This window comes from Ambystoma mexicanum, chromosome 4q (assembly GCF_040938575.1).
Source record: "Ambystoma mexicanum isolate Mex_15411 chromosome 4q, UKY_AmexF1_1, whole genome shotgun sequence".
NCBI lineage: Eukaryota > Metazoa > Chordata > Amphibia > Caudata > Ambystomatidae > Ambystoma > Ambystoma mexicanum.
In genome coordinates this window covers 963,562,679-963,585,817 of record NC_090928.1, presented here as the reverse complement: position 1 = coordinate 963,585,817, position 23,139 = coordinate 963,562,679, and the positions used below count along the sequence as shown (strand labels likewise).

Genomic DNA, 23,139 nt, shown 5'->3' with positions numbered 1-23,139 from the left:
CTCTACCACACCGACCAAAGTATACTGGATTTCTTTCTGTGCAATTATTAGATTGGGGTCTCTTTGTTGTTTGCATGGCACGGGTCTGGTATGCATTTATAACAGAAAAAAAGCTATGAAGCATTGTATTTGCAACTTTCTATCAGAATTACTTTCATGTCACAATATGGCAGTCCCTGCCAATATCAGTTATTTACATAATCATCATGCATGTAAAAGGAAAATAATGGGCTTTCTCTTCTAGGGCTTTGCTTTAAGGTCAGAGTAAACATTCAGGAGTGCAGAGAGGCAATTCCCACTTCACACGGTCTGACCCTTGGCAGTACAATGTTATTGACCTGGCAAACCTAAAGAAAATATCAGAGCAAATGGAAGGAGAAATGAACAACTATGAGTGGATTGTCTTGGAATTCTGCAAGAGTGATTGATAGACACCCTGATCTTAATAGGGATAAAGGTTTCCTCGCCTTAGGTAGCCCTCCCGCATTACATATTGTTTCTTTCTGTCTCCATCTATGCCGTTATTGCCAATGTTAGCATACCTAACATTGTGGGTTTGGAAGTGGATGCTTGTGTTGTATATGAACCATATATGAACTATTCTGAAAGTTATTTTGTTGGTACACAATATTTATCAATGAGGTTTTCTGTAAGAACATTGTTTGGGAAAAATAATCCTAAAACACCATTCACTTTATACCGGCTCCAACATTTTTAAAATCCAATGCAATCACCAAATCTCTACATAAGAGTATTATAATTAGAAATACTTAAAGAAAAAACTTTAAGAATTGGTTTACCTCTGGTGGCTTAAACTCTTCTATTCCGCCTTCTAGTTTCTGTTTAAGGGCACTGTTTATTTGCTTAGCATTTTGGACCTCAAAAGAAAAATAATTTTAAATGAGCACACAACTATGACATATTAAAGTCACGTGATAACATCATAATATTTGTCATACATTTTTCATTTCATATCAAGATTACATTGAATGTACACTTACCTTGTAACAATGGGGTTCCTTCTTTTTGGCACTAAAGCACCTTTACAATTGCCCCAGTAAGTAAAGTGGGTCTTGGGTTACAATTCTACCCAAAAAGTAGCCACTGGGCATCTCATGATGACCAAAAGATACTATGCTGGTTCACAAGGCATTGCAGAGGAGTTCATCCCTATGAACCTAAAAGCTCTGAGCAAAACCGGTCTTTCCCCTACCTGGACGACTAGTTGATCAGGGCTGTATCCCGGGAGGCGTTGTGTCGTCATAGTCAACTGATATGCAGGATCCTGAAGGCCATAGGGTTTCAAATCAAGTTGGCAAAATCCCATCTAGCCCCTTCACAGGTTTTTCAATTCATAGGAGTCCGATTCTGGACCCTATGGCGGGTGGGGGTGGGGGGGTATATCTCCCACAGGCAAGAGCTTTCAATCTGCAGAGTTTGCTTCGGTCCCTGTTGTCATCTTCCAGGGTGTCAGTAAGAGGGTGACTCAGATCCCTGGGCCACATGGCCTCTTGTGTTTTTGGTATCTTGAGCTTGCCTTCATCTGAGACTGCTGCTGCTCCACCTACATTGGTTCAGGCAGGATGAATATTGAGACCTGAACCAAAGGATCACAATAACTTTGTTGAAACTACAGTGGTGGTCTCACACATACAAGTCATTGAAGCGGTTTTCATTGTCCCAGTCAGCCGTGGCTGATGACTTACCACCGATGCTAGCATCCAGGGCTGCCGGCGCAGTTCTGGGGAACTAGTGCCTTCAAGAGGAGAAGTGGGTTAGGGAGGCTTCACGGGCCTCCAACCGAAGGGAGTTAGCGGCTGCTTATCGGGCGCTTCAGGCCTTCCAGGGGAAAGCTGTTCTGTTACAGCCAGACAACCTCACGACAGTCTCTTACATCAATGGGCAAGAGGGGGATCTAGGTCCAGGGCCCTCTGTCTGTTGGCGGAGGAAATGATGACTTGAGCAGAACGGAAACTTCCTGTCCCTCAGGGCAGTTCATATCAGAGATTTGGACAGCGGAAAAGAGGGGTATTCCCGTCCAAGGAGTGAGACATTTCGGAAGAGGTTTTTCTGTCTGTTTGCAATGTGTGGGACCCTGTGGTTGCATCTATTTGCCATCAGCTTCTGTGTCTGGGGCATTGGGGGACAGATGCAATGAATATGCTTTGGCCGACGGACCTTCTATGCGCATTCCCACCTCTCCCCCTGATCCTGAGGGTACTACTGAAAATCAAGGGGGCCCGAGGAGTTGACGATTTTGGTGGCTCCATTTTAGCCACACAGGAGCTAGTTTCTCCTTCTCTTGGAATTAGTGGGCTCACCAGTTTTCCTCCTGGATTATCGGATCCCACTACCTCTAGCTCAGGGGTTGGTCCGGTCCTGGGGGATTTGGAAGGTGACAGGAAAAGGCTTCAGAGAGGGGAAACTATTCTTAATGTTGGTATTTTCTATCCAAAAGGACAAACTGCCTCACCCTGAAGTCGTATACCAGGCACTGGGGAGTACTCCAGGCCTGGCTCTTACGATTCATTGCAATCAATTGTCCAGCCCCGGGTGTTCTACAGTTCCTAGAGAAGGGTTTTGATCTGGGGTTAGCAGTTTCCAGCTTAAGGGCCCAATGGCTCTTTGGATTTTAGTCCGGGGGATTGGTCCTTGGCCTCCAGATTGCTGAAATGTTTCACTCTAGGGAGGCCCATGACGGCCTCACGGGTGCCCCAGTGGGGCCTTCCTTTTTGTTTTGAAAGCCCTTTAGGATGCTCCATTTGAGCCTTTAGAAGGGTTTCCCCTAAAATCTTATCCATCAAGGTGGCCTTCTTGGTGGCGAACGAGTCAGCCAGAAGGCTGGGTTAAATATGTGCCGTGACCTGTTTACCTCCATATTTACTTATTCAGGAGGACACATTTCTTCGCCGGGACCCCGTCTTTCTACCCAAGTTTGTGTGCGAATTCCATTTGTCTAGAGCGATGGTTCTCCCTGCCTTCTTATCTAATCCTACGGCCCAAGAAGTGGTGGGCTGGAGCCACCTAGATGCCCACAGAGAAGTTTGACTAGGAAAGCGGATTGTCTCCGTCACCTTTGGGGGAAATGGGCAGAAGTCTAGAGCTTCTATCCCTACCATTAGCAGATGGGTAAGGGATGCTATCTCCTTGGCCTATCGGCCCTCATGTGCCCCAAGCCACCGCCCTGGAACGCAAGGCAAGTCCACAAGGGTGATGGTGGCATTCTGGGCAGATGCTCAAGGGGTGTCCATATTATAGAGTGATTCAGGACAAATTAACACTCTTTTCAAAAAGGTACTATTTGAGTAAAATCTATTTACTTCATGCAAATAAAAAACCTGTATCTTACAGGGGGACTCTCCCATGCATGAACTGCCAACATTGCAACATTATCAAAGGTCAGTCTCTCAACCATCCATACACAGGGAAAACAATATTATTAAAACACACTTCAACTTGTGACTCCACTAATTTAGTATATGGAATCAGATGTCCATGCAGTATATACTATGTGGGAATAACCACCAGAAAGTCCAAAACGAGATGAACTGAACATAAGTCAAACATTCACACTGACTCATCTAGATCCCCAGTAGCACAACATTTTAAAGAATTCCGGCACAGAATATCACAAATGCAGTCTATCCCCCAAGGGGATGGGCTAGGAATAAATAGAAGCAGAGCTCCTTGGGAGGTGGGAAAATGCATGGACTGTACTGGGACGAGGAAGAGTTAGACTAGGAGGCAAGTAATCCACACATTTTTGCTGCCATGTAATTTTACACAAACCACTTAAGTGCGAAATGCACAGCCAATACTTAAAGTGCTGCAGCGCCCATGTTTCCAATTTGTTGCAGATCACTGCTATTAGTTTACAGAGAAGTGCTTTGATGTTTCCTCTTAAGAACGAAATATGTCGGGGGGCATGGCCGACTGGAGAGCAATGAGGACGTGAGTCCCTGGAAGCTCCCGTGAACGCCAACAAAATCCTGAAATAACATCCTGTATTCATGGCAGATGATGCCTAAAAACATACTGGCAGATGGGTGAATATGTGCTGAACCGCTGATGGAAGTGTGAATTGTTGAATCCAACTCAAACCGAAGAAATAGAGGCCAAAGTGGAATCCCGTGGGTGATGGAAAAGAGATCTCCAAAATGGCCACCGGCCAGTAACTGTGGCGCAGACATGCAACCGGGAGGTGGCCACGTTCTAAGACGTTTGTGTGCTGCTGCCGGTGACATCACTTCTGAGTTGAGTGGACCACGTAACACCTGACTACTATCCTACGTGGGGTGGAACACAGATTGGCATATATACACTGCGTGCCGGTGCATCAACAGTGCGTTCGAAACCACCCGGGATCCTAGGAGCAGGTAGAGCGCACCGCAGTGTGGAGGCGGGCTGTGCAGTAGAGGGCATAGGGGAGTCCATCGGAGCCAATGTGACAGCGGAGCAGGTCGGGCTCCTGAATATCAGAGAATCCCCTGATGGCGCAGGTTAGAGTACATACCCCGCAACAGTACCACTCTCACTGTGCCAAACAAAGGGGGTAAATGCTATGAACATGTCGGACCCTTGGCGCAGTAAACGGGACACGCCACTTGAGTGACGAATACTGCTGAGGCTTCGCAACGACTGCTGTGGCCCCCGAGCTCCCTGATACTCCTAGACTCAGACGGTCCTGTGACGCATTGGAACAAATTGAAAACAACAGAGCCCAGGGCCAAGCGGTAGAAGAATCCGGGGCAGCAACACATGCACAGATCGGACGGAACAGCAAGAAAACTGCAAAGACATCGGTCTCCACTACGGACCACAAGATAAGTGCCAGTCTGATTTTGCGCGGTCTGCCTGCCTGCACACTGTATTACACTTAGCAGCCAAAGCAGGGGATACAGAACGGAGGTCCCTGCGAAACGAGTGGGGGTGCTGCCTTCTCCCTGCCTCTCCACCTGCTGCCCCACCATCTAACCGGTGGAAAAGGGGTTTGGAATAAGCTGACCGGATAATAAAGGTGATACTGCTAAGAGCAATCCATAGTGGCCACTGCTACAAGGCTCAGGGACCGCTCCCTCCCACGAGATAGAAGGCACAGGGTGGAACGGCGGGAAACCAAGAACTCCTGAATGTCTGATACACTGAAGGCGTGAGGGCACTGCCGGAGCAGGCAGACACGCACCAGTGAATTGAGGACAATGCAACATCTACAGATCCGTTGTGGGTACCGGAGGAACCCCTCCCCTACAGAGACCGGTGCGGAGGGGCATCGCAACGTATTGTATCCAAATCTGTGATAGACGTTCCTTGGGGTGCTGACACTTTACCCTAACCGGCCCACATCATTCAACTGGTGAGCCCCAGGGGGGTCTGGGCGGTGTCCCTAGCGGGCCCGCTCCCCGTACACAGGGGCACTGTAGGAGGTCCTGAGAGGCCCAAGCAAGTCCATCCTGAACAGAGGCCACAGCTAGGTGTCCCTAACTAATCCACTGCATAGAACTACACCCGACCTTCCCACCGGTGGTGTCGTTGCACGGCGGGCTGTGCAGCAATGGTGAAGGCACCACAGACAAACAAAACCTCCAGTGAGGGTCAACCTCAAAGCGTGACTGTGGACCCGATATAGAGACTACTGAGAGCCTTACACAGCCACAGGCCACTGAGGTGGCCATTAAAGCGCAGTGCTGACACAACGCCAACCCACAGGACATGGACCTACCCAGATCTACACTAACTAGTACTCTTGGCCCTATACTAGTACCCACAGCCAGGATCACAGACTGCCGAACTTTGCCCCCTCCAAAGGACGAATGCGGTGGCGACCATACCCAGTCCACGCAACTGGGACACAGCATCGAGTGGGTGTGGGGTGGCCGGGAAACTCGGGCACACAGCCTCCAGCACGCACAGCAGACCAGACACACTGATGCACCTAGAAGTGAAAATACCCCTTCTCCCGAACCAGATCACGTTGGGTACTGGCTGTGTCACTCTAACACGACAGAATGCTCACCTGGCACTAATGCTGTGATAATACGACGCTCCTGAGAAACAAGTGCGGACGCGGCACCCGAGGTAGGAGGACGGACCTTGGCGAGGCCCGCCTAAGTCTCGGGACGCACAATAAAGCCATACCCCGTCCTCTCTTTACGCTGCACCACAGACTATAAATCCCTGCTGACCAGCCATTGACAACTAGACAACTCTGTTACCGCCCTTCCGGAGAAGATGGTGGAGTACTAGGGGGGAGCCCCGAACGCACTAAGAGTAACGGGCCACCTACCAGGTCATATAACCATACACTGCACAGCATCTACGCTCCCCAGCTGGCCCAATCATACAATATGGTCAAGCACAAGACTAAAAAGACATCCACGTAAAGTAAGATGGAACAGTACGCTACCACGGCCACAACCGTGCCTATGGGCCACACACCACAGCCACAGGCCCCGGCCACGAAAGAATCTCTCCCTGAAAGACGTCATGGCGGCTATAGCTAACTCCCGATCCTCAACGGAGAAGAAAATGGATGGCATTACAGCAGAGTTCTCCTTTCTCCGACATGACCTACAAAAATTGTCCTTGCACACCGGGGAGGCGTCAGGCAAGTCAATCAGCAGCTCTAGCAAGTAATGACTCGGCTTTAAACCATGGAGGTGCCGCAATAATGTGCGTATCTTGGTGTTAGACCAGAAACAACCCTATAGTATGTAAAGTATGTTGGCCAGAAACCAATCGCATCATGTGACAAACATCGCAATCGCAGAATCGTCAATGTAACCAGAGGGCGTCCATTCTGTGAAATGCCGGCCATTTGCTTTTTTCTTTTCTGTCAAAATGCTTTGCAAAATGTATTCTATGCTTCGAACTCACACACGGTACGAGGTCACGGCCTGAATGCTGAAATACTAACACAGACAGGAATGTCAAACTAAGAAGAGATACATTGTTCTTCTCTCTCACTAAGAACTTGAGGGTGAGTAGAAGCCGCTTCTAATCAGTAGTCCAGATGCCGGCCTGTCTAGCAAATGCTGTATTAAAAGGCAGTTATACCATGAATGATATTCTTCTAGCGGTACTCCTTCGCGGAGAGTGGTATTTTCTGCTTCAGAACTGGCTGACCTTTAGCTCATGAACCGAAACACACAGATAACATGCTAAGGAATGTTTCTCTGCTACGAACATGCTCTATGTTCCCCATAACAAGAAACCTGTCTCTGCTGCCATTGCTAGAATAACTATGTTTAGACTGAATGAAGACTTGTCATAACGTGTCATATTTGTCACTACTGTCGATAACTGAACCCTAGCCTGAATGATACGTTTATGGGCGGATCGAATTGCCTTTGTACTGATTGTATGTAATGTATATATATTGTTGCTTGAGCGTTGCTCACTCTCTTGCGTCTCACAAGGTCTGGGAACACACTTTGCGAGATGTTGAGACCCAGTCGGCTGACTGAGATACTTTGAGAATAAACAAGACTTGTTTGGAAATCGAACCTTGTGTCTGTCGTGTCACTAGTGTATCTGGTTATTGTGCCTTAGTTTCCATATGCAGTCTTTATGGCCTAGCATTGCGGCTCCCAGAGAAATTGGAGGGATCAATCACGGAACTTTTTCTGGAGCAGTGGCTGTTCGATATCTTCGCCCCTAAATACTTTTTCTAAATTCTTTTCATTGGAAAGAGCCCACCGTATGCAAGCGGGAATATCTACCCCAAGTGCACCGCCCTGTACAGTAACAGCCAGGCTACTATACTATATACGACAGGGACACGCTGCTGCAGATGGCTCGTATGAAGGGTTCAATCACATGTAACGGCTCCCGAATCGCCTTCTTTCCAGACTACACCCGAGAGGTACAACACGCTAGACCATCATTTGAACAGCTGAAAAGGCGGCTGCACTCCATGAATGTGAAATGTGGGCTACTATTTCCAGCTTAACTGAAGATCTATCATAATGGAACCACAGTGCACTTTACTGACCCGCGGGAGGCCTGGAAATGGGCCAAGAGACACCTTGATGGTGACTGGGGACCAGAGCCGAACAGACCAAGTGGGAGGCCCCGCCTTCGACCCGATCGTGCCCCCCCGAAAGACTTTCAATGTCACCGGAACAGAACGAGCCTGAGCAAGAAGAGGCCCCCTGAAGGAACTGTCCACTGCATAGACAACATTAAGGAAGAAAGTAGGACTGAGGCAATACACACCCGGTGGATAAGCAATGTACTTTCAGAAATCCAACACTAAGGGCGTGTCATGATGCCTACCCCCGGAGCACCAGGCCAGGCCCAGCACCCCTGGGAGCAGGCATCATGTCCCCGGTAAAAGCCCAGCGGCCCCTTATAGGGGCTCTTTGGACTCTGTCCTGGCGCTGTTGGCGCCAGGCTCATGTTGGACATCAGTCCTGGCGCCATAGGCGCCAGGCTCATAAAGGAAGGTGTTTGGTGCACTTACCTGATGCAGACCATGCTGCAAGATTCAGGCCTCCCTGAGACCTGAAAGGGACTATTTTTTCATTGGGACTATTTTGCCACTCGGGCGTGGCCAGGGAAGGATACTTACCTGGAACTACTTTGGGGGCTATTTAAGCCACGCCCAGACAGTAGCTCACGCTTCGCGTTGTTCTGCATCCAAGCAGCTGAACGCTCACCGTGTCTGCTCCTGCATCTGGTCTCCAGCCACGCCCGCCTCGATGCTGGAACACCTGTAAGGAAAGAAGAGAAGAGAAAGGTGAAAACCAAGGATTTGATCAAACTTCTTACCTGCATCCGGAACCTTCACGCCAGCGTTCCTGAGAAAAGACTTTCATTTAAAAGCACTGCGGTGCTCGCTGCAGCGCCGCGCTTCACTCACCTGTCCTCGGGAGTTCTTCTGGCTCCACCGCGACTGTCTGCTCCGGTCGCCACATCTCTGCGCCTAGGGGAGAGAAGAAGAGACAAAAGGTGAGCAGAAGGAACATATGAGGAAAGCCTAATTTTCCGCCATAACACTTACCGGTCTTCTGTTGGTGGACCATTCCTCATTTCGGGTCGGCGCCGCTTCGTTGGCAGGTACCGCACCCCGGCCCCTATGGGGAAAGGACAAAAGACATTACTGGGGGAATATAAAGACATTAAGAGGGGTCGCCCCCATCGCTAACTCACCTGAATTTACCATCGGCAATTCAATCCCTCAACGCATCGCCTTCATTCTGCACCTGAAATAAAGGACAGATCACAGGTTAGGAAGGCACCAGAAAAGGAGGCTCAAAACTTGAACTTTTGTAATCTTCATACTCACGGTGTTCCGCTCGGAAAAGTCAAGTGGATTTTGCCAGCGCCATTCTGAAAACCAGTGAAGTAACTGGACAAACACGCACCCCTGCACCAGAAGCAGGATGGAGAGTTCATCCTTTCAAACCATAAGGTGAGCTTCAACCAGGGATTTCAGAGGAAGTTAGAGAAGAACGAAGGGGGAAAAGGGGGAGCAAGCACACTATTCTGCAGACTGTTAATCCCCTTTCTCATCTGCAGAAGGATATTCCTACGGGCCAGACAAGCAAGATTTGAGGGTCCTGTTCAGTCGGTGTTCCGAGTTCTGCGCATCACGCTCGAAGAGGCCACAGCAACCCAGACTAGACCAGCGCCTCCGTGGGAGTCAGGTGAGCGTTACAAGGCGCCACGGAACTGCAATGGCGTCAGTTTGAACACTGACCTCCAATGAATTTCCCACACCCCTCCCATCCCTTTGCTCTCCTTGTTCTTTCTTCTTTGGTTTTGTTCTTTCCGAACTGGTTACTATACCAGTTCCAACTGATGCCTTCTGCCCTTGACCTCCAGGTCGGTTTTTCTGGGCAAATTATGTTTTTTGGTTTGTGCTGACAGCAAGGTTTTCTGACTGGCAGCAAATGTTCGGCCGGCAGAAGCTTCGGGATGGGGCGGAGTATGGGGTGGGGGTGGCCGGGTGATTGTTCTTTGTTTATTGTTTGAATTTGTTGTAAGTTGGAAGGGGAAACCCAACACATTCACTTACCTTAATCTAACCACACATGTCGATAACACGGCCTACACAACCTGTTAATCCCATACAGTCAACTGTCTAAACCAAGTAGTACACACAGAAAACAATACCGACATAACGCTTAACACCCATAAACGCCCATGGCGGACACCCAGAATCAGGTAAGGGCCACAACTACCTGTAAGTCCCTCAAACTCCTTGCTTGGAATATCAATGGTCTGGGATCCGGGATTAAACAACGCCTGGTCACCCAATTCCTCAATAGATACTCCCCGATGTCACCCTCCTTACTGAGACACACCAATTGGGCACAATCTGCACCCTCTTTCGAAGGACGAAGTATTGTACCACGTTACAATCTGGATTTACCATGAGGTTCAAGGGGGAGGGAGGGGGGGGGTCCTAATACATAAATGTCTTCCATATGCGCTGACCGTGGTGGAACATGACCCCAGAGGAAGGTTTGTGGTGATACAAGGTACACTGTGGGGGGAGAGCCTGGACATTCTGGCTGTATATGCCCTGCCAGTACTGGGGGATAGAGTTTATGGAGAAAATAGTGGATATAATTGCTACACACCAGCCATATCTATATATCCTTGGGGGGTGGGGGGGAGATTTTAATGATGTAATGAACGCCGTGATCAACCAAACTCACATCTGCAGACGCAATCCTGACACCCCCACTAAACTTGCGACATTCTCATCTGCTCTGGGCCTCCGCGATGTGTGGAGAGAACTTCACCCACTCGCCCACAGCTATTCGTTCCACTTGGGAGCTCACGCCTCCTTATCCAGACTACTTTTTTCTCCCGGCTCCGGAGACCTATAGGGTAACCAACGCGACACTACTCCCTCATGGCATCTCGGACCACTCACCTCTGATGATAGAAATAGACACAAATAAACCCGCCCCCCCCGCCCCCAATATGGAGGCTAAATGGCTATTACCTCATCTTCCTCGAGTTTGTAGACCATATACATGAGAAAACTACTGAATACTGATAAACTCGACTATGGTCAAAAGCCCTGTAATACTTTGGGAAGCCTAAAAAACGGTGCTCCGGGGAGAGAGTATCTCCTGGACAGCGGCAAAAAGAAAAAAGAGCAACTACAAAAGGTGATAGAGGCCGAGAGAGAGGTGGGTGACAGGGAGACCAAATACATATTAAATAGTACTCCTGATAAGTACCAGTCCCTCCTGAAGACCAGAGAGCGCCTTCGGAATGTGGCGTTGGATAACGCCAGACACGCCCATCAAGAAGCGCACGCACGAATATACGAACAGGGGGACAAGACGGGTATGATGCGGGCCTGGCTAGAGAAGAGGGATGTCAGAGCAATCAAAAATGTGCAGGATGAGCTTGTTCAGCGAGACTCAGACATAGCAGAAGCGTTTGCGAACTACTATGATACACTCTACCAGGGTCCTACAGACTCGGTAAATCTTCCTATGCTCGATGACATTGAGATCCCCCGATTGTCTGAGCCGCAACACACACTATTGGGCAAGGACTTCATGGAGTGGGAGATAGCAGATGCCATAGCCCAGCTACACTCTGGGAAAACACCAGGCCCAAACGGCATACCATTGGAGACTTCGAAGAAACTGGGTGGGGAAACAATGGGAGGCCGCTGTCATAAGATGTTCCTTCATGGCAGGGACCAAGGGGGTCACCACCCAGACCTGCGAAAGGCCAGTATTGTGGTAATTCCTAAACCTGTGAAGACCCTGGAATTATGCTCCTCATACAGGCCAATCTCTTTTAATTAACAGGGAAGCCAAGATTCTTGCTAAAGCTTTTGCTACTAGACTACAAACGGTTATATCCTCCTTAGTACACCCAGACCAGTGCGGCTTCATGCCAAATAAATCCACATGCATGAATATAAGATGGCTTCACCTACTCTTGGTTGGAGGGCGCCCTGATCCTTGATACACCTCTCGCTCTCTTAGCCACCGACTTTGAAAAAGCGTTGGGAAACTATGTGTAGGATGGGGTTCGGGAAGACCATTCTGGGATGGGTGAAACTACTTTATGAAGCCCCACAAGCAGAGATAATGGTCAACGGGTGGCCCTCCAGGTCCTTCCCACTGGGCAGAGGAACATGTTAGGGGTATCCCCTGTTCTCACTACTGTTTGCGCTAGCCATTGAGCCCTTGGCACTGTGGCTCCGACAGGTTGACACATGGTTGGGTTTTCGCTGGCCGGATGGGGGGGGGGGTAGGGGGTGAGACAGGCTCTCCCTATACGCTGACTATCTTTTAATATACTTAGGCGACACAGTCCACTTCTGTCCGGTGGTTTCACAGATGCTGGCACGCTTCAGTGCGTTCAGCGGACTGCAGGTCAACTGGGGAAAATCCGTCCATTTCCCGGCAAAGGGGGTGAATACGCGATACCACCGGATTGCCCATATCAGGTCGAACGCAAAGGTTTCCGTTATAATAGCACGCGATATCCCAGACAATTTACACCCAATCACTGATCGGCTCTCCAGTGAAGTCCGAAATTGGATGCTTCTCCCCATGACACTAATGGGCAGAGCAGCGCTCTTCAAAATGTTGGCCCTGCCACGCTTCCTTTACATTTTGCAAAACGTTCCGCTCTGGATCTCGGATTCAGAATTCCACCGGATAGACTGTCTCCTCAGGAAACTTATATGGGTGGAGGGGGTGCACACCCACGTATCGCCCTTAGCACATTACAGAGGTCAATATAGGAAGGGGAATAGGCCTCCCACGCCTTCAGTCATATTACTGGGCGAGCCAAATGACAGTAATTAATGACATATTCCATGGGAATCAGGAGCCGAGACATGGGGTAGACAGAATATGTCACCACTAGCAATGCTTTATCGGTCCCTCTCTAGACCACCCCCCCACAGACGATGGCAGCACACACTGTAGTAATATGGAGGGAGGCGCATAGATACATTGGGTGGGAAGGTAAGGGGACCAAGATGCAACCCCTATGGATGAGATGCAACCCATATAGAATAATAAGAACATTGCTGAAATGGGTAAATTGCCAATATGGCCGAGATGGGCTGAGGCCTGAATCATGGTATTCAGGGATATTCTCACTGAGGGTGACATCACTCCATTTGAGGCGTTAAAATGGAGGTTCGGACTCCCTGATACAGAGCAATGTCACTACATGCAAATTGCGCACGCACTATGCAGATACCTACCCTCACTCACTAACACACCTCAGTGTACTCCTTTGGAACGTAACCTCTTGGTAGATCACATACCCACTAGGGTCACTTCCATTCTCTACAATGCTATAACGGTTTTTGCCATCCCAGAACTCGGCAATCTTAAACTGAAATGGAAAGCAGATGTGGGAACTATAGACCCTGAAGATTGGATATTGGCCCTAATGCACCCGCGGGGGATTGCAATTAGCTCCAGGCTCCACCTGATACAATTAAAGATTGTGCACAGAATGTATTACCCCAGGGTCGCACTGTACCGGTGGAACCGAGCCTTCGATCCGAAATGCCTTCGGTGCCAAGGGGAAGAGGGTACTTTTATGCATATCTTGTGGGAATACCCCTGGATTCAAAATTTCTGGTGGCAATGTTTCCAAAAACTGTCAGATACTTTGGGGAGAACTATACCAATGGACCCCAAACTACTACCACTAGGTATTCCGGACGAGGACACTACCAGTCGGTGGGACACACTGCTCTTATTCACTGCGATTGGACTGATAAAACTTAATGTTTCACAACGCTGGGGCTCGCCCGAGTGACCGGCACAGGCCTAATGGGTTGCTGATGTGGACATGTGTGTGGCAAAGGAACATCGAATATATACTGCAGAGTCTTTGGGTCTTGACTCTATCTACAGTTCCTGTCCTCTTTTGGTGTTTACCAGCTGGTTCCCACAAAACCTGCGTGCATCCCTGGAGCGGCTGTGGAGTCCGGCTGCAGAGTCTTTGGGTCTTCGGGATCGGAGGGCTCTGCAGGCTTTCGCAAGATTGGTACCTTGCGACTGAAATTATGACTGCAGAAGACACCTGCAACTAGGTTGAATACACCTTGCAGGAAACCAGAACGGACCAACATATTGGCCACCCTACCGGAAAGGAAATGGAAAACATGTCCGGGCCACGGACAAGACTATGCAGGAAACTGGATACCTCGGCAAGGACAATAGCACATCCAGCAGCACAAACGACGAAGTAACAGAGTGCACCATTGCTGCAACAACGAAATAAAAAAGAAGCCACATTGGTGCAAGCGACGACGGCGGTATCGAAGGTGAGTGAAAGAAATCCCAATCCCTTCGAACGCTGAGAATGAAAGAGGAAGTTTTGGGACAGAACAGCCCAAAAGCCCTGCACCAAATTCCCCTTTAGTAGATCTAAGTGAAGGACCCAAAACGGCATATTTATCAATTGATTGAGAACGTAATAGTCGCAATTGCATCCGAGCCCTCCGTGTTGACACTGAAGAAAGATTTTACCTTGATAAAATCAAATTTGGAAAGTGCACAATTGATGGTAGAGGGGTCTACTCGTGAAAGGGCGGGTGAACTCGAGCAAACACAAATAAAGAAATCCAAAACAAACCAAGAAGCTAATATGCACAACTCAGTGGGAAAGGAAAAGATTGCAAATTGACCGTAGACACACGGGCAGCTATAACAAATAAGCTAGCCCACGACGAATGAGGTCCCACGCGACTGCCGAATAAGACAAACAATGGCACAAGTGATTCAGAATAGTGAGAGAGAGGATACGAGAAAAGCTGAAAAACACCGGGAAGAACTCCCCCTCACAAGAACTCCACCCACAAAAAGAAGGGACACACAACAGGAGCTAGAAGCGGCAATATGCCGACAATTAAAGTTGGATAATTATTTTAACCAAGAGTCTACAAGGAACCAGGGGAATGGACAACATTCTAAGTGGCCCGACAAACGAGGTGACATATCAATAAATGAAAATGCATTGATGGCAAAACAACAATGGTAAAAAACTTTCATGCAAGGAGTACAAACAGAATCAAATATGGGTCAACGGAACCAACCAGCAAATGCCCGGGTAGCGCGTTTGTCCCTTGATATTACTGAAATTGAAACGCTGATGAACAGTCGTGAGCGAAGAACAGAAGTGTTTGGGGACACACGTAATGTAAAGAGAGGCAACAAACAAGTTACTCTCTTACCTGGTAACGTTCTTTCGATGGGATGGTCCGACGACGTATTCCATATCTATGACAGTAATCGCCACAGCTGTGTCGGCGTCTGCGTCGATGATGTTGATACGGCGTCCTCGAGGACCTCCTCCGATGGCCGACGTCACCAGATGTTATAAGTAGGACGCACGACGCCCGTAGCCTCAGTTGTAGTTTTTTCCCAGAACGTGTGGCACTAATCTTCTGCCAGTATGACCACAGAAAGCCTTGCGGAAACGTAAGATGCAATCGCATAAGAAATTCTGTAGCGGGGCAGGCAGGGAGGGAGCGATATGGAATACGTTGTCGGACCATCCCATCGAAAGAACGTTACCAGGTAAGAGAGTAACTTGTTCTACGAGGGGATTGGGTCCTCTGACGTATTCCATATCTATGACAGACTCCCAAAGCAGTACCAACGTAATGGAGGTGGGAAAAGAATTTAGAATATGCAAATTTAGAATGCCCAATCAAATTGCAGAGTAAAGGACTGCCTTGCCAAAGGCCAGATCCTGCCCCCTGATAGAATCAAGGGAGTAGTGACGTACAAAAGTATGGACCGAAGCCCAGGTGGCTGCATCACAGATGTTACGAATAGGAACACCCCTCAGCAGGGCAGTAGAGGCAGCCATAACCCTGGTAGAATGGGCCCGTAAGCCTACCGAAGGGTTCTTACCCGCCAAGCGGTAACATTCGGAAATTGCCAAGATGATCCATCGAGACAAAGTCTGCTAGTAACAGCCTGTCCCAAACGCCTTCCAGCGTAATCAATAAAGAGTTGATCGTCCACTCTGACCCAGGACATGCGTGATATGTAGAAGCTTAAAGCTCTCCTAGGATCCAGCCTATGGAGCCTCTCCTCTTCCTTCCCAGGATGTGGAGGAGGATAAAATGCCGAAAGAATAACATTCTGGCCCAAATGAAATTCCGACACCAACTTCGGAAGAAAAAAAGGACGAACTCTAAGGACAATCCTGTTTTATGAAACACAGTGAAGGGTGGCTGAAACTCACTCACTCTGCGAGTGGAAGTGACCGCAACTAAAAACACAGTTTTAAGGGTTAACAGTCTCAAAGGACAAGAGTGCAAAGGCTCAAAGGGAGCACCCATAAGAAACTTGAGAACAAGGTTCAGATCCCAACCGGGCACATGGAAAGGTGATGGAGGGAACACATTAGTGAGCCCTTTCAGAAACTGAGAAATCAAGGGATTTTAAAATAAGAACAATCCTCAGACGAGCGCTTAAATATAGACAGAGCCGCCAGGTAACCTTTAATGGTACCCACTTGCAGGCCCTTGTGGGCCAAAGAAAGCAAAAAAGACAAAGACAGGAATGTCACATGAAAAAGGATCCACATTCCGAACCCTGCACCAGTCGCAGAACTTTCTCCAACGGCAACGGTACAGGGACTTGGTTGCCGGCCGTCTGGCCGAAAGCAACACCTCCATCACGTCTTCAGGGAGGTCACAATCCTTATACCTCAACCTTTCAGAAGCCAAGCGTGAAGGTTGAGGGATCTGACCACTGGATGGAGAACCTGACCCCCTCTCCCGTGAGAGCAGATCGACTTGGTAGGGAAGACGACGTGGAGGGCAGATGGACAAGTCTAGAAGGTCCGGGTACCACGTCCTCCGGGCCCATGCCAGAGCAATGAGGATCATCTGGGAACCGAACCTCCGTAACCTCCGCAGCACCTGCGGAATGACGGGGACTGGAGGAAACGCGTACAGCAGTGGGAAGGACCACTCCACCACGAACGCGTCCCCTAAGGCTCCTCTTGGAGGAAATTCCCACGAGCAGAACCTTTCGCACTTCCGGTTGACACTGGAGGCGAAGAGATCCACTTGAGGGGTCCCCCAAAGGGCACAGATCTCCAGGAGAATCTCCTGAGCCAGCTCCCACTCTTGAGAGATCGTGCTCTGCCTGCTCAGAGCGTCCGCCGTCTCGTTTTCGTCTCCGGCCAGGTGAACTGCCGAGATCAAAATTTCCTTCTGGATGGCCCAGAACCAGAGCTGCATCGCCTCCCTGCACAGAGGAAGTGACACTGCCCCCCCTTTTAGTTGAGGTAGTGCATGGCCACTGTGTTGTCTGTCAGAATCAGGACATTCTTTCCTCGCACAGCCGGCAGAAAAGCCTTCAGGGCAAGCCTGACGTTCCTCAGCTCCAACAGATAGATATGGAGTCTGGACTCCGACGGAGACCAACGACCGCTGACTGTCAACTCGTTGGCATGAGCTCCCCATCCCGTGAGGGATGCGTCCGTCACGATCGTCACCTCTGGCCAGGGTAGCCAAAAAGGAGCCCCCTTCATCAGATTGCCTTTGATGGACCACCACAGAAGGTCCTGGGCAACCGAGGACGGCACCTGAACAGGGTCCGACATCCTTCCGGAGGACTGAGACCACTGGAGCTTGAGTGCCCATTGCAAAGATCTCATCCACAACCTGGCCTCTGGCACCAGAATAATGCAGGATGCCATGAGGCCGAGCAACCTCAAGAACTCGAACACTGGGAGACTCTGGGCAGGTTGAAACCTGTACACCATCTGCTGAATGTGGTGAGCCCTTACCTGGGGAGGAAACACTGCCCCAGAGACGTCTCGAGCACTGCTCCGATGTACTGGAGCCGCTGAGTTGGCGTCAAGTGGGACTTCTTTAAGTTGAGGGAGAAGCCCAGCGTGTGAAGTGAGTGGCAGGTGACGGACAGATGATCCAGGACTTGCTCGGGAGAGCATGCCCTGATCAACCAATCGTCCAGGTAGGGGTAGACCTGAATCCCCCCTTTCCTGAGATACGCTGCCACCACCACCATGAGCTTGGTGAAAACCCTCAGGGCGGAGGTCAATCCGAACGGCAGGACCCGAAACTGAAAGTGCGAGTCACCAACCACGAACCTCAGGTACTTCTTGTGCTTGAGATGGATCGGCACATGAAAATAAGCGTCCTTGAGGTCGAGAGACACCAACCAGTCCTGAAGTTGAAGGGCCTGGAGGACGTGAGAGAGAGTAACCATCTTGAACTTGTCCTTCCTGAGGAGTTTGTTCAAACCGCGCAAGTCCATGATGGGTCTCAATCCCCCGTCTTTCTTCGAAATCAAAAAATAAGGAGAATACCATCCCTTGTTCCTCTCCGCTACAGGCACCAGTTCTATGGCGCCTTTCTCCAGCAGGGATCGAATTTCCTGCGCAAGGAGCGGATCCGGACACTTCAAAGAGAGATTCCCTGGTGGATTGTCGTGAGGCCTCTGCCGGAAAGGAAGACAGTAGCCGTGGGCTATGATCTCCAGAACCCACACATCTGAAGTAATGGCATGCCATTCTACAAGATGCTGCACCAGCCTTCCCCCAACCGGCGAAGCATGGGCCTCATGACCGAGCAGAAGCGGCTGCGGCGTTGCCTGAGGGCAAAGAGGCAACAGCTCGCGTGGCCTTGGCACCTCGAGTACCTTGTTTTCCACCTCTGGCACTCCTACGGTTGCCCCTTTGACTTGCAGCTCCTCTCGCTTTACTAAAGGATGAGTAATAGGACGAAAAGCAAGAGGTTGTCGGACTGTAGCGCCCAACGACTTTGCTGCAGCTTTGGAGGTCTGCAACCTCTCAAGGCTCTCGTCAGCCTTGCTGCCAAAAAGATGTTCACCATCAAAGGGCATGTTGAGGAGCCTGGCTTGCACATCAGGAGCAAACCGCGACTTCCTCAACCACGCAAACCTGCGTATTACAGTGCTCGCCGCCATGGACCGGCTGACACAGTCTGCCATGTCCAAACCCGACTGAACGGACTCACACATGGCATCCTTCCCATCCTGAATAAAAGCAAAGAAAACCATCCCATTCGTCCCCTTCGGGAATATGTTCAGCCGCTAAGGAAATACAGTTCCACAGAGTGTGCGTGAAACGTGAAAAGGCACATACGGATTTGTCCGCCTGAAGAACCATATCCCCTGAAGAAAACACTTTCTTCGCCCAGCCATCAAAACGCTTGTCGTCCCTATCAGGAGGGATGGTAAGATACAACGCCTGCTTAGCTGGGGCCGTAACCGCCTGCACCACCAAACTCTCCGGAGTGGGGTGCGCTGTCAAGTAGCAGGTGTCACTACTGGCTGGGCGGTATTTTCACGGCAAAGACTTGCCCACTGCCGGGAGACTCTCCGGAGCAGTCCAAGCCACTGGCACCCTTCTTTCCAGAGCCATATGGAATGACAGTACCGGGTCAGTGGGTGGACCTTAATCGAGGATATCCGTAAGGTCATCCTGCACAAAATCAACGGGGGGCGCGGACCACCCCAAGTAGTCTGTGACCCTCGACATAAGGCGCTGGTACGATGACTCGGCATGGGTGCCAGGTTCAGGCCTACAGAACTCTACCTCCGGAGAGGTGTCCAGACCACTGGCGTCATGCAGTGACTGACGCAGGTCCTCCATCTGGCTATGACCAGAAAGAATCTCATCTGGTACCGTGTCAGGAACCAACCCATCTTCAGAACCCTCTTCCACCTCGGAAATATAATCCATAGGCTGGAAAGTGGCCATTGAATAAGGGATAAGGGAGAAGACATGTTTTGCCTTGGCCAGAGCCTTTCTAGGGGGTTCCCCCGTGCCATGGGGTACCTCCGACACCTCAGCCTCCAAAGGCGTTGAGGGCGTCAAGTGAAACGGCGTCGATGTCGAGCGCGGCACCGACAGCATTGACGACTTCGACACAGGCCTCAAGGGCGGAGCCCCGTGCGTGTCCTTCGACAGCCTGGGTGCCAATGGCGTCAACGACTTCCTCGGAGGCAGAGCCTCGAGAGAGTCCGTCGACGACCTCGGCGCCACCGGCGTCGACATCTTCTTCGAAGACTTCACAGGTGCACACGGGCTCGAGCGTGTCGAGGACCGGTACCTGGAACGGGCATGACTGGAACGATTCCTCTTGTCCGAGTGGGACCTCTCCCGCAAATTGTGCCGGCCACCCGAGCCCAAAGGCGTACGAACGGTGTCTCCAGTATGGTCACGACCGACCCCTCTCGGAGGCGCGGATGGACCGGAGCCCTGCGATTCAAGAATCGCCAACATTTTCTTCCCGAAGGAAGTCCATTCCTCCGGAGAGGAACACTTGGTGGGATAAGAAACCCGCCGACGGGTGGAGTCCTCGGATGAGGACGGGGAAGGCGACCGATGACGGCGCTTTCGGGAGTGCCTCAAAGAGGCAGAGGAGTGGCGGGACCCATTCCGGGACTGAGACCCTCTAGACTTACGACTATGATGCGGAGAGTCGCCCCTCGAATCGTTCGTCGAAAGCCCAGCGGACCTCACCTTCCGGGGCTTGGACACCTTACCGACCGACAACTTCTTACGTTCCCGCAAGGCCTTGGACGTAAGCGACTGGCAGTCGACATAATCATCTGTGTCGTGGGCCTCCCCGAGGCACCAGAGGCAGGCGTCATGCGAGTCCGTCACTGACATCTTGGACCCGCAGTCCCCACACTTCTTAAAGCCCAGACGCGGGGTGGAAGAAGAGGAAGACATCCCGATAATACTTTCACAAAATGAACAGGTTCGAAGAACCGAAAGAACAGATCCTCCAAAGAGTCGAGACGTGCCGAGAACTCCGAATCGAACACGTTCGCGGAAAAAACAGAACTGAGGCTACGGGGTGTCGTGCGTCCTACTTATAACATCTGGTGACGTTGGCCGTCGGAGGAGGTCCTCAAGGACGGCGTATCGACGTCATCGACGCAGGATGCAGACGCCGAAAGATTTTCCGAAGCAGCACAGCTGTGGTGATTACTGTCATAGATGTGGAATACGTCAGAGGACCCAATCCCCTCGAAACACAAATTACAACGATGCCAATTGAAACAAATGCACACCAGAACCAACAAACACTCCCCCGAAGGAACAATACCTTGGAACTCCACAGGACTTGCAAATTCTAAATATTGAAGATGGGAGAAACAACAAAACCGAATCAGGGTGGCAACAATACCATGAGTAGCACGAAAATAAATGTGAGTGCGAGCCACCGGACAGGATACCGTGATAACATTCCGACGACAATGGTTGACCTACAAAATATGCTCATTGCTGTTATCTCACAAGCTATGATCCACTTCTTGAAACTACAAGAAGCAATGGTCAATACAACGAAAGATCAAGCCACCTTACTTGCATTAATCCACACGAAGCAGATAAATGTAGAAGCATTTATAACAACATTTCAAGAACGCCTAAACATAGACGTGAGCAGAATGTGACAAAATAGACTTTTTGACATTGCAAGGGCCGACAGAACTGATAAACACCAGCTGATGGAGGCATTGACTTAGTTAACAAAAAATGTAATTGAAGGGAGAGCACACGCAGATAACCAAAATGAGAAACAAAGAGAACAGGGGCGCACACACTGGTTGGTGTTCCATAATGCAAAAATAACAACAAAACCAGATATGACTAACGACCCAGTGGAGAAAGAAAATCCAACAACAAGAGTTGATACCAGGACACTAGAACAGACCAAGATGATAACGAACATGCTGATCATTCCCTATGAGATCTTTGGTTCTACGAAACAAGATAATAGGATGAACCAGACATACAAGAAAACAAAACCACTGGCCTTAATGCAAAAATTACTGTCTACACAACAAAACATGCAGAAAGAAATAAAGAAAATACTCAATTAAAAAATCAAAAATACACAAATGGCAGACACAATTGATCAAGTGGAGAAGGATGCAAACAAGTTGATGAGTGATGATGAATGCGGAATCTACAATCTAACAAGAAGACTTAATGAACCTCTCCACTTATATTGTAGAAGAGACAGCATCGATAATAGATTCAGAGACTGATCCAAACGGTGGCGGACTGATAATGATTGACGAATACTGAGAAGAACTTTCTGTTCACGCCATATCGATGGATCTGTCCTGCGTGGACATATCAGATTCTGACCTCGAATACTCAATCATTTCTGACGAGGTAACGGAAGACTGAATATAGGATGAGGAGAAATCAGTTCAACTAGAGAAAAAAAAATAGACGACAAGAAGAGGACACGAAGGAAATGATCAGATCTAGATTACAAAGACACAGGAAGTTGGAACAACAGCAACAAAGATCCAACAGAACGAGAATGAATGACTTGCACTTACCAATGTTTATAGACCCAAGGAAGAATCTTACTATCAACAGAATCACACTTGAACGCATTGAACGAACTAAAGAACAGTTGATATTGAACAAAACAAATGTGCTATGTCTGTTTAATGCAATACCCCAACTTAAAACAATACGATTTGATGACATAAAGCTTGTCTACTTCCCGGATGACGACTTGCCCGACATACTCGAGATTGACTCTTATTCTGACCAAATAAAGAAGCGCACTCTAGAAATGGAATTACAATTTTATTGATTGGGCTTTGATTGCAGAGAAGAACAAGTTACTTCTTACCTTGTAACGTTCTTTCGACGGGATGTTCCTCTGACATATTCCTCATTTTAGATATCTCCTTCCAGCTCTGCTGGCCTCGGAATTTTTTTTTCTCTAGAGGGCGCTGCGCGTCGACGTCCTCCGAGTCGATGTCCCTCGACAGCTGCCGTATCGACGTCATCCTGCCTATAAAGGCCGCGCGCAGCGTCCGTTGCTCAGTTCCGTTTTGTAGCCCACAATAATACTTTCTGGACTAGACTAATCACCCTGAAGGAGCGTAAGCTGCAACAACACGGGAAGTAGAACTGCGGGGATGGATGGGCGGGCCGATGAGGAATACGTCGGAGGAACATCCCGTCGAAAGAACGTTACAAGGTAAGAAGTAACTTGTTCTTCGAAGGGATTGTGTCCTCCGACGTATTCCTCATCTTAGATAGGCTCCCATAGCAGTATTCTATTATTGGAGGAGGGAGTACTGACTTCACGCTGTCTTCTATTGATGAATAGAATGGAGTACAGCCCTTCCA

At 49.5% G+C, this 23,139-nt stretch overlaps 1 protein-coding gene across 2 annotated transcripts in view; it reads right to left on the bottom strand.

Moving 5' to 3' along the window:
• RCOR3 (REST corepressor 3) overlaps positions 1 to 23,139 on the bottom strand; it is a 1,149,883-nt gene that overhangs the window by 334,885 nt on the left and 791,859 nt on the right. For both annotated transcript variants that reach the window (XM_069608515.1, XM_069608516.1), the window contains one exon: positions 801 to 878. In XM_069608515.1, the coding sequence (XP_069464616.1) occupies positions 801 to 878 (78 nt within the window). The remainder of the gene's footprint in view (positions 1 to 800; positions 879 to 23,139) is intronic.